Genomic DNA, 12386 nt, shown 5'->3' with positions numbered 1-12386 from the left:
AATGTTTTATTTTAATTCCACATTCGCATCCGGGCGATAGCTTCAACTACTCACATATGTTATTTTTCGAAGGTTTGGTAGCGTCTGAGGTCTTTCTTTTGAGCTTTGTATTGCAAGCTAGATGTTCAGTTGAATGGCGTCTGCATACAAAGTAGTGCACGTACGGAGCGCAACGTCGGGTACCAGGCGAAAACCAAAAGAGACTCTGAGCAACTGACTTTCTCTTACGTATGTTTTTGAAATACACATGAGCCTTGCTGAAAGCCTGCCCTGTGCTCTTCCTGCAGTCCGCGTGTAGATCATGCGGCTGTGATGCTTGGCAGTCCATCGGCTCGCTACCTGATTGGTCGCTTACGGGAAGGATGAACCAAAGGAATACGCGTATCCGCGCAAAGTGTGATTCAGCATGAGCCACCACAGATCTGACAGTCTTGGATCTAGCCCCTTTCAGCTAATTGTGCTCTCGCAAGGCTGACAGACCGCGATACGCGTAAATGATGGCTACCTGAGCGACCACTTCGGGGTTTAGCGCACGCATGGCTCAAAAATTCCACGCTTCCAATTTGCTGGCCACGAATACACAGCCTGCTACCAAGAGAATTACTATATTGTACAGAGGTACGAGAGACTGGGCAGGTTGGAATTGCACGCTAGGGGAATGCTCGTCCTTGGCGTTCGACGTCATTTTCGCCTTGGTGTGCCTTTAATGGCATTTGGTGTGCACCGCCTCTGCTCTGATCATCATGTTCGTCCATGTTTCTGTGTAAAGGTCAGTGCGGAGCTGATGTACAACAGATTATTCAGAGTATTTAAGTACGAGACCTGCCCTTGTTCTGCCTTCATCATCACATCGACGGTCTTTACCACCATTCACCATGTCTCCCATATTTTCTCGTTATCTTCAGTTCCTACCACTTCTGACCAGCGTCGCCTTCGGGGCACCTCAGGGTCCTTATGCTCCTACGAACCAGAGCCAGAGCCTTCAATGGAGCCCATGCAACATCTCCGAGGCTCAGACAATGCCCATGCTCTGCGCAACTCTCCCTGTTCCCTTGGACTATCTCGAGCCGAACTCCACCGAAAAGCTCGACCTCAAACTAGCTAAGATAGCTGCTACAAAGCAACCCTCACGAGGAAGCATACAGTTCAATTTTGGCGGTCCTGGAGCTCATGGACGTGAGGATCTCGCTGGACTGGGTGCTCAACTAATGGCGTAAGTCGGACCGTCAACCAGCATCACCACCAGTGATTTAACATTTGCTTTCAGGTACTCCGGCGGTCACTACGACCTCGTCGCGTTTGACACGAGGTAAGACAGCGTGTCTTTGGGAAGACTCTCCCTACGGATGCTTACATGGATATCGGGATAGGGCAACCCTGGATACCATTCCATTCACATGCCATAGTGATGAGAGTGAGAAGCTCATCTGGGATTATGCGAACAAAGCCGTTAGCGGCAATTCCTCCGACACCGCCCTTGGTGAGCTGTGGGCCATCACGCAGAACTACGTCGACAAGTGCAAGAACAGCACCTACGCCGCCAGCATTGGCGACAAAATTGGAACGGCGTACATCGCCAGAGACTTGATCTCTGTCGTCGACGCTCTTGGTGAGGACGGTCTTTTGAGATTTTGGGGTAAGAAACGCTTCCGAGGAATCCGCTTCCTGGCTTTGCTAACACACTTTCAGGGCTCTCGTACGGCTCGGCCCTGGGAGCAACCGTAGCTGCCATGTTCCCCGACAGAGTTGACCGAATCATCATCGATGCCGTTCTGAACCCACACAATTACTGGCACTATCAGTATGCTTTTCCCCTGTGTAACCCAGAATTAGGATGCCTGAACTAACAGCTTTTGTAGCGAAATCGAGTCGATGAATGACCTTGATAAGGCTTTCACCGCATTCCTGGAGGCCTGTTTCGAAGCCGGCGATAAGTGTGCTTTGACTCGGCCCAACAAGACAGCTGCCATGATGGAGAAGGAATTCTACGAGTGGGTGGAAGACCTAAAGTACCATCCCATATCCTACCCGGACTTCTCGTTCACGTTCAGCTCCGTGAGAGGGTTGGTCTTTGGGTTGCTCTACGAGCCTCGCCTGTTTGCCTTGACAGCCAGGCTCATCGACGGCTTGATGACAGGGAACTTGACAGCCGAAGATTCTGCAGCAATTGTCGCCCTTGCTCCACCCACCGGCATGATGTCCACCGAGACGAGGATCGGAATCACGTGCAGCGACAAGACAAGACGAGAGCCTCAATTGGAAGACAGCCTCCCAGCGGTATACGAGCAATGGGCGATCAGCAGACTCGGAGGCGATATTTTTACTCACTTCACCATGCAGTGCGACAAGTGGCATATTGCGGCCAAGGAGCGATACCTGGGAGACTTCAACGTGCCGATGAGGCATCCGGTCCTGGCTATTGGCACTACCTACGACCCGATCACGTCCTGGGCTGGTGCGGTCAACGCCAGCCAGAGCCTTCCAGGTGCCGTGGCCCTCAAGCAAAACAGCTTTGGTGTATGTGCATACAATCCCTTGAAGTTGCTTATGTCCGCTAATAGATCTCCTTGATACAGCACAGCTCGCTTAAGCAAGTGTCCTCCTGCACAGTCAAAGTCATTCAGGCATATCTCATGGAAGGCACGCTGCCTGAACCCGGAACTGTGTGCGAGGTCGACGAGCCTCTGTTCTCGAATTCGACCTGGCAAGACTACTTTCCCGCTGATCTTGCTTGAAGTTTCTGCAGTCTTAGACACCTGAAGCATTATGTTGCCCATTTGTATATTGCATCCCCTTCATCTTTTACGCTTTGATCATTTTCTCTGTTTTGCTGTCTTCCTTCTTGCTTTCCCGTCAATCAAGATCCTGCATTTCTCTTGCATCACATGCTCCCCTGCAACTCATCCCTGGTATATACATATACACTCTGCATATAGACTGTCATATATTTCTCTACAAATGCGCATAATCTGCCCCATCATCTAGCTCAACCACGTCCACTTGGGAACAACTAATGTGCAGCAGTCCCGGCAACCCCACCCGGCGTCTCGCCCAGTCCACTGCCTCCCAAAACTCCGGCATCAAATAGGCTTCCGATCGCTCCAACACCTCCGTTATTTCCACGATCAGCCGTGTTCCGAGCCCATTCGCCCACCACATCTTCATGCCATGATATTCAAGACAGACCGCCCAGTACATGAGAACAAGCAGCGCCATAGGCTCGGACCTCTCGATGGCAAACTTGAACTCAGGGCCAGCAATCGCCGGAAAAGCCAAGCAAATACCATCAACGATACCTCTAGCATCCTCAGCGAAGCACCGTGCGATCTGCGGGATCAGCCTCGCATACATCTCCCGCTCCGGATTCGGCTCAAACAGCCGCTCAGCTTCTCCCACCACAACGACGTCCTCCCCCTCCCCTCCAGCAATCCCAGCCGCCGCCCCTGCAAAATCCATCGGCATGAGCGGCGGATACATCCCATCCCTCGCAACCCCCAACCTCGCCAACGCCGCCCGCGCCCCGCCATCCAAATCCGCCTCCGTCGCCGGCTCCATCAACTTTATTATCCGCACCGACTCCATCGACTGCATCAACCACTCCATGCAGCGCCTGCTAATCATCGACGTCCCCGCCAGCAAGTCGAAGAACTGCGGCGCCTGCGCCAGCACGCTCGGCAAGCTGCCGTCTTCGCGCGGCACGCGCATGCTCGCGGCCGCGTACACCGCGACGACGTACCCGACCGAGAACAGGCTGTCGTGGTTTTCGACCGTCATGTCCGCGACGGCGGACCGGTACGAGCGGACGGAGGCGTCGTAGTACTCGATGGCGGCGCGGGCGTAAGTTGTGGCGGCGGGGGCGGTGCGGGGAGTCGTGCAGGATAGGTCGAGGGCGGAGAGGGCGAGGATGCTGTTGAGGAGCCAGTCGTATTGGAGGGCTTTTTGCGGGAGGCCGAGTTGGAATATTTGCGTGTCGGGCGGGATGCTGCAGAGGCTGATGTAGGTGCGTGTGGTCCAGCGGTGCATGAGTTCGAGCTCGAGGAGGCGGCGGGAGTTGGAGGATGATCCGGTCGGGAGGGACGGGGACGGGGCGTGGGGGAGGTGAGGGAGGTTGTTGGATTGGGAGGTGGATGTGGAGGGCGTGGTGGAGTTGGTTGTGCTGCGGTCTTTCGCTGTGGCTGGGTAGACGCAGTGCGTCGACCGCGCCATGCAGTTCGCGCAGGGAGGGCCGAGTTCGTCACACTTCGGCGTTGTTAGTGATGGTTCTTGGCTAAATGGCTGCGTCTAAATGCTGTAAAGGGAAGTTTGGCAGCCAAATCCCTACCCTGATGTGCTTCTTCTTGCAGCTCATGCATCCCCGACGTGATTTTGTGTGTGACCTGCGTTTCTGCATGATGTTGAGCCTCAGCTCAGGTGGTCTTTACGTAGAGAACGTGGAGATGTTGCGTCACTCATCGGCGGTCGTGAGGTCGGATTGATTCCGGAGAGCCGAGGCGCAGGTACAGAGGGGTGTTCTTGTGAATCACAACTTTAGGGGCGGCGTATGTCTGGCGGAACAGTGTTATGCCGTTGACCTCTGATTTTGCGGGGTGCCTTACGGCCAAGCCCATCCTACATGCTTTGCCCCACAAATGCTTGCCCATTGAGCTGACGCCAAGATCTATTCATATCCAAATGGAGTTTTCTGGGTCAGAAGCATGGCCCCCAAATTACGTCACGGGGCCAAACCCCTAAAAAAGGAACCTGCTGAGCTTTTTTTGGTTGACCCCTCCTTGCCTTGTTGTGCATGCCCGTCCAATCGGCACGAGTGAAGCTTGCAGAGCCTTGCCTCTTCAAGCGAGTGATTATCGCGATCAAGTTCGTTCGGTGTGCAGGCCGATTGGGCCACGATTCAGCATTCATGTCATCCTACGCGTCCGGACGATAGCTTCAACTACCCACATATTTTAATATTTCTAAAGCAGAGCAGGGGGGATAACTACGCTAGCCATCGGATGCAGCACGCCTCTGTAGGAACGTCATATGAAATTTGAGAAATCTAAGCTACTAGGGAATACTTCGACCCTACACGTTCCTCTCGGCTCTATTGAACTCCCTGAAAGCAGTCCCAAAAAGATTTCCATCGTGCTCAGCACCAATCCAGTTGAAGTATTGCTGATGCAGAGGAATCTCAGAAGCTTCAAAATCCTCAGAATTGTTTTCGGTCCGAGGGTTCGAAGATTGATCTTCAGTCTTTGGAAACTTTCTCTTGAACCGATCGCGGGTGGTTGGCTTGGTATTTTCTTCCTTGAGATACTGCATTGGCTTCTTTCTCCTGGGGTCATTCCCCGGTGGGTCTGTCAAGGCAGTCACAAGGATCCGAATGATGGGATGCCCCTTTTTTTGCCACTCTTTGAGCTCATGAAGGATACTTTTGGCCTCCTCGGGATTTGGTACACTACGAAACCAATGATTTGGGCTAGTGCTTAGGATTGCTCCTGGGATATCGTGATCGATCGATTGCCTTTTAATCTGTTGTGCAGAGGACCAGCTGATCAGCCCTAAATCCCTTACTTCTATGGATCGGCGCGCTTACCTGTACTGCGCATAAGACAATAGAATCATCTATTGTGCCCGGCTGCCATCCGGACTCTCTGGGTCGCTTTCTGAAGCCCGAGGCATCTGGTCTCATGCTTTGAAGGCTGCTGCGTTGATGAATTGGAGTTCTTCTGAGAGCAAAAAGAACATCGGGACCTGCCATGGTACTCGGAAACCAGAATGTGGATTTTGGGGACCCCTTCGAACTGCCTATGCGAATCGTTTCCAACCAACCCCACATTGTTTCTGAACGACCACTATCACTCTTCTCTTCAAACGCAGTCTGAGAACCCTCAATCAGGCACATTTTGTCAGGGTCACACCCGAACCGGGTCTCGAAGCGAGCATCAGCAGCTCGACCATGTTTCCTTGGCTGAAGTAGCTTATCAATGTTCTCCGACTGCCCAACAAGGAGCTTAAGTGCCTCCATCCGTTGGCTTTTGGAAAATGTTGGAAGAATTGCATCCACATGTTGCTCAGGCGCTCGGAGTACTTTCCTCAGATGCTTCATCACGTGTTAGCCATACTCAAATATCAAAGAAGCTTACATACCCAAGCAAAAAACAGCTCCGCCTTTCTTCCAAGAGCACTGATGTTGCCTTGTTCCTGGTAGAATGACCTTTTCAGAGCCTCGTCGTACCTGCTAGGCCTGCCATTCGCTCTTTCGGCTTGGAAATACTCAACTGCTGCTTCTACGGCAATTCTCTCTTTCAGAACTACCTTTTCTGACACATCTGTACGTTCTTGACCTATCTGTTCTGCAGCGTTCGTGTTATCATGGCGTTTCCTCTCTACAAATGCAAAACCCTGCTCGACTAAGTCTACACTCTTTGTCGACTGGAAGATGGAACTCTCCCCTAAAAGGTCGCTACGAATTGCAAGCCAACAAAGTTCATTCACTGGCTCCGTAAGTCTATCGTGATGCTCGCGAAGCTCAGCTGGATCGGAAAGAGTTGGGCGGTGTTGATAAGACTGAGTCAGAACTGCTTTCGATAGCTCTTCCCAGAATGTGTGTTGAGCCTCAGTGAAGCGATTTTGATGAGATCGAGTCCGAATTGCGTTCGATAGATCATTCCGGAATCTTTCTTCAGTCTCAGTTGGGCGGTTTTGATAAGACCGAGTCCGAATTGCGTTCGATAGCTCTTGCCAGAATCTTTCGTCAATCTCCTTCAATCTTCTCTTCAGCCCATCTTTCGCCATATTGTAGATTCGTCGACAGCATCTTGCAACTTCTTCTCCGGAAACCTGGGAATCGGTCTCCGCCTTTTCTTTGATCTTTTCCACATAGCTGACGGACCACTGGTATCTGCCACGTAGAGGCCGGGAATGCTCTGTGATCAGCTTGGAATGCTCGATGATCATTTCCCGAAGCTCCGCTTTGCAGCCTGCAATCCTCCCCATTAGAAGACCTTCGAATTGAGAGTCTTCTTGAACAAGCTCAAATTTGCTTTCCAAAGACATCTGCGGCATCTGAAATCGATGTTCGGTAAAATTGAGACGCAGAAACTGTTTACGCATTTCGCCAAGGTTGCTGGAATCGGTGCAAGTCGGATCTCTTCTCCACAACTCTCTAAGCCGATGGGTGGCTTCTAACTTATTCATCGACTGCATCAGAGAGTTTATAGTGGGCTCTATCCGCAGTGCTGTTCCTGAAATAGCCATTTGACAACTATTAGTATCGAGAATCTGGAAAACTGTGTATGTTGCTATCTCAACCATGGAACTGAATGGGAAAAACCACAAGTACAAGAACTTGTTGCTGTCCATGTACGGGCAGAAACTAGGGAATCGCTCCACTAGATCGCATTGAGCCTCATCAATACAGATGAGAGGATTTGATGCAAGACTTGGTGTAAGCTCAAATCCGTGGTGGAAAGCTTCGTCCGACTTCCTAGAAGGATTGATGCGCATAGCATCCACCAACTCTGGTGCAACGACAAATCGTGATATGCGGAAAAGATCATTGAAGATGTCGCGGCCTGAAGGTTCCAACGTCGTTTGAAAATTGAGCCACGCAGCGGGAGTGCGACGTTCGGGGTATAGTTGCAAAAAGTCCTCTAGGATACGGAATCGAATATGAAGGAGTTTTTTAAATCGGTCCCCCGCAAGGAATTCGCAACTGAGCTTATATTGGACAATCCCTACCATCATCTTGAGATCGTTGTACCATGTATGTGTGTCGCGTGATCCACCAGAACGACGAGCTTGACAACCTAACTGATCAAGGAACGCTTGGTCCTCGTGGGGCTGCTGGCCATCACTCTGAGGCCTTGGAGAGAGATTCCCAGCGACCAAGTAAAGACCCCAATGTCTTTTGAGTAATTGGCGTAGTTTGTGGGTCTTTCCACATCCCGAAGGTCCAACATATAGGTGAATCTTGTTCTCGGTGGATGCAGCTTTGGACGAGACCGTAGAGTCATCCTGAGCGGTATTGCCGTCATGCGAGACCGTAGAGCCAACATCTGCCATATTTTGCTCACCTCGAAACAGTCTGCGGCGTATTTCATATGCAGAATAGGCGAGTACGTTAAGCCCCCAAAACATTGGCCGAATTGGCATGTGCTCGTGTGAAACTTGAAAGGGGTCGCCAAGCTTATCATCTACGGATCTGTGAGCTCGTTTGCAAGGATATGGTCTTTGGAGTGACACACAATACGTCTTGGCCCGAGTGAATGAGGTCCCTTCTGCTTGCCGTTTTACATCTGATAATCCGCGGCGCAGTTTATTTTGTAGTGTCGCTACAGCGAAATGGGCGGGTGCGCCCCTGTCTTCAATAATGTTCCAGAGGTTGGCTTGGGGGTCTTCTCGGACTGCTTGAGGAAGCAATTCCCAATGTCTGAGCATTTCGTCGATGATTTTCGGAAGACCCCTTGGATTAGAACCGTACACTTCGAATGTGAACTCGAGCAATTGCTTTTGGAGCCTGTGATGGTGGTGAGAGGTGCTGCTGGCGGCGGAATCATAGACGTTTTGGAAGTAAAGAAGACCATCTGTATAATGTGCTCTTAGTGACATGCAATTAAAGCCGGAGGGTCCTCATAGTGCGGGATTACAGTAAAAGTCTTTGAACTCTTGGCTGACGTCCTTCATGCCATTGTCTGCCCAGCCAAGGAGCTCGACTATAGCACGGATCCATTGTTGGATACATGATAGACACTGTAATCATTAGATACAACATTGAATAGTTAACAAGTTGTTGGACTGACTGGATTGGTATCGGGCTCTGGAAGGCTATTGTATTCTGGTAGCTCCAACAACTTTGGTGCCATCCGCCAGCAGAAATACTGGGCGAATTCCTCAAACGAATCTGGATTCATGCCCTCTCGAAGGCTCACGGGTAGCCCTTTTTTATGGCGACAGGTTGTTTAATTGCTGACCCAAATGAGTGATAGACGGCAGTATCGAGGATCTTTTGCCCTTTTCGTCCCTAGTGGCGGTTGGTGAGTCACCACCATCAGGTGGACCGGGAGTCGCGCGGGAATTGTTCGAGGGAGGCACTGAAATCACAGTGCAACTCTGCTCCTTCATGGATGACCACGGAGATTGCACTGCAGAACGCACTCCTGACCAGAAAACTGGAAAAGGGACAAGTGACGGTGTTGTACGATTGATATACAATTGGGTTTCACATAGAAGCGCGTAGGTAGGATGACGGGCGGATTCCTCATGTGTGAGAGTTTTCGCGAGCAAGTGACCCCGCACACGAAGCCTCACCGCTGGCGACAGGCAACTGCTCAGACGGCTGAGTAATCGCAGGCAGCAGGCTGCCAGGGGAACAGCTCATCATCACGTGTGTAGTCGCTGATAGTATCCAACATTGGTTTCTCACACAACTATATTGACATGTTTTAGTGATGATGCTTTTGTCAGTGCCAACACTCTGAAAAAGTACCCGACAACTCTCGTTGACATTTGAGATCGGATCACGTGTGAAAGCAAAATGCCGCCCCTAGGGCACAGGACGCTCATTCATCAAGAATGTTTGTATAATGTTGTTGGCTATTTACGCGTCCAGTTCGTTTCTGCAGCAATGTTAAGTGAGATGCGTGGACATCTCGTCAAGCCTCGGGCACGCTTTGAGACAGCCTTTATTATTACAATAGCCGGCGTGTTTTTGTTCACGTGGAACCTCGTGTAAGTATCCACTTTGTCGATCATTGAGTCAGGTTTGCTGGGGTGCACACCCTGGTGACCATCCGGGCATACTACGCTTCCCACAATCGCCTTAATCAATGCCCCCTACACGAAATTATTAGAAGTTTTGATACAGTAATATTGTTTTGGCATATATAGCTGTGATGGGATGGAGTGAGTTTTCATGCTCGACAACCCAAAGATAGCTTCTCCAGAACAGAAGAGGCAACCAAATAAGAAAAAAAAAAAATAAAGACTGGACCCATGGGTCAGAGACCAGCAGGCAAGCTTCGCAAAACCCTTTTTCAGGAATTTTCCCCCTTGATCCTCGCGAGGAAGGTGGTGGAGTGCGGTTCACGGGATTTTCATCTCGAGATGGCCAACACCCCGCACCATAGGCTCGGCAGTGCGAACCCTTAGGGGAAAGAATACGTTTACTAATGGGATTATATTATAGAAGAAAATCATCCATGCTAGAGAACCGTAGTTATCCCTTACCCCAAGGCCCCTCCATTCTTCGCGCTTGCCTTCGGCTACAATAGGTCTGTAGTGCAGTGAGTAGAGCACGCTAAAAAGCACAGCTTAGTCATTCCGGCCGGCAGCGCTAAGAATTCGCGCCAAGATGTGCAGCGACCCACTGACGTGCGTGGCTAAAGGCTTGTTTTACCCCAACGATCCCGTCCTGCATCGCATCTAAGAATCCACGCGCGCCAAGCTTTCATCTCGTCACACATTCCCCATGTCATCTGGCAGACAGGTGGACCCCCTGCCGGTCCGGAACGCGAGGGCGGAGGAGGGGGAAAGCGATGCCACGCTCCAAGGGCTGGACGAACTCGAGGCGCCCAACCCTGTGCCGACGCACGAGGCCGGCCCATCCCTGGAGCATAGCCAGAGCATTTCAGAACCGGGCGTGGGGCGGCTGGATGAGTTGGCTGTACCGTCGCCGCTCAAGAATGGACCAGCATCCTCACGGCACAGCCAGGATCTCGAAGGGGCAATTCGACGGGAATCCCATCAGCAACACGAAGCCAGAGAATCATCAGCTAAGCCCAGCTCTGCCGCGGCGAAGATCAACCTCCCTAAAATCTACATCCACTCGTACCTAGTCTTCTTCTCCATTCTCGGCACGCTGGCACGCCTCGGCCTGCAAGCCATCACCATCTACCCAGGCGCGCCCGTCGCCCTCGGCGAGATCTGGGCCAACGTCGCCGGCACACTTGTCATGGGCTTCCTAGCCGAAGACCGGACGCTGTTCCAACGCGACCTCGCCATCACAACACAGCGCTTCCAGAAGCGGCACGACGCCTCCTCCTCCAACAGCAACGGCGGCGGATCCTCCTCCAACGGCGCCCAATCCCCCAACAAGCCCGACATCCAGGCATTAGATCAGCTTCAAAAAGAACACATGGCCATCAAAAAGACCATCCCCCTCTACATCGGCCTCAGCGTCGGCTTCTGCGGCAGCTTCACGACCTTCTCCTCCTTCATGCGCGACGCCTTCCTCGCCCTCTCCAACGACCTCAACACCGCGCCCACCTCCACCAAAACTACGACCGTGAACCCTCGCCCCCGCAACGCCGGCTACAGCCTCGCCGCCGTCCTCGCCGTCCTCATCCTCGTCGTGGCCGCCAGCCTCGCCGCGCTGAGCTTCGGCGCGCACCTGGCGCTGCTGTCCGAGCACATCATCACCCACCCACGCGCGGAGAAGCAGCAGCAGCGCAACAACGCCACCACCACCACCCGCCGCCGCCGCCCCATCCGCGCCCTCCTCGACCCGCTCATCGCCATCCTAGCCTGGCCCCTCTGGCTCGGCGCCGTCCTCATGGCCATCTGGCCGCCACACAGCCACGCGCAGTGGCGCGGCCAAGCGGTTTTCGCGCTCGTCTTCGCGCCGGCGGGGTGCGTGCTGCGGTTCTACCTGTCGCAGTGGCTGAACGCGCGGGTGCCGCGCTTCCCGCTCGGGACGTTCGCGGCGAATGTGGTGGGGACGGTGGTGCTGGGGATGTGCTACGATTTGCAGCACAGCAAGGTCGGTAGTGGTGGGGTCATCGGGTGCCAGGTGCTGCAGGGGGTGATGGATGGGTTTTGCGGGTGCTTGACGACGGTGAGTACGTGGGTGTTGGAGCTGAAGACGCTGAGGCGCGGGCATGCGTATGTGTATGGGGCGGTTAGTTTGGCGGTGGGGTTGGGGGGGTTGGTGGTTGTGATGGGGAGTGTGAAGTGGACGGTGGGGTTTGAGGCGATTCGGTGCAAGACTTGAGAGAAGGTAGGTGTGTTTGTTTGGTGGAGGCGAAGTGAAATCTGGGGAGAATGTTCTGCCGGCCAGGAGTTTTTCGACCGGCGTTAATAGTAATCACGCCGGGTAGGTACAGCGAGATCTGTTCGGTCCGACTGGAGCACCTATTTTTAATCCTCGCACTACATCTCTTCGCAGGTATAATTATTATTAGAATGGTCTACAGAGGGAAAAGGAGTCATGGACCACAGCATTGGATAGATTATAGTCTTAATGAAGTAATGGCGACATCAGAGAATTCCTTGGACACTGCAGTGACCGGAAACGGCCTGGACATGTCTGCAAAAGTTCTTCCTGAAACCCTGAGCCTCGGCAGGACTCCGCACCCACACAATCGGGCGCCTCGGATGCCCTTGGAAAGCTTGCGTGCTTTTTCGCTGCT

At 52.6% G+C, this 12386-nt stretch overlaps 3 protein-coding genes across 3 annotated transcripts; 2 read left to right on the top strand and 1 right to left on the bottom strand.

Annotated features, from left to right (window-relative positions):
- Positions 1–875: 875 nt before the first annotated feature.
- LTHEOB_5306 (Tap domain-containing protein) lies at positions 876–2735 on the top strand (the record flags this gene model as incomplete). The annotated part of the gene is made up of 6 exons (XM_035514437.1): positions 876–1213; positions 1268–1309; positions 1407–1636; positions 1690–1801; positions 1860–2517; positions 2577–2735. The coding sequence occupies 6 exons, from the start codon at positions 876–878 to the stop codon at positions 2733–2735; spliced, it is 1539 nt and encodes a 512-aa protein (XP_035374174.1).
- A 217-nt stretch (positions 2736–2952) lies between these two features.
- LTHEOB_5305 (C6 transcription factor) lies at positions 2953–4206 on the bottom strand (the record flags this gene model as incomplete). Its single annotated transcript, XM_035514436.1, has 1 exon — positions 2953–4206. The coding sequence occupies one exon, from the start codon at positions 4204–4206 to the stop codon at positions 2953–2955; it is 1254 nt and encodes a 417-aa protein (XP_035374173.1).
- Positions 4207–10447: 6241 nt separating this feature from the next.
- On the top strand, positions 10448–11968 carry LTHEOB_5304 (Chromosome condensation protein; the record flags this gene model as incomplete). The annotated part of the gene is made up of 1 exon (XM_035514435.1): positions 10448–11968. One exon carries the CDS (start codon positions 10448–10450, stop codon positions 11966–11968), a length of 1521 nt encoding a protein of 506 aa, XP_035374172.1.
- Between the last annotated feature and the right edge of the window lie 418 nt (positions 11969–12386).

The sequence above is a fragment of the Lasiodiplodia theobromae genome (assembly GCF_012971845.1).
Source record: "Lasiodiplodia theobromae strain AM2As chromosome Unknown scaffold_14, whole genome shotgun sequence".
NCBI classification, from domain to species: Eukaryota; Fungi; Ascomycota; class Dothideomycetes; order Botryosphaeriales; family Botryosphaeriaceae; genus Lasiodiplodia; species Lasiodiplodia theobromae.
This window is presented reverse-complemented; position numbering and strand designations above follow the sequence as displayed.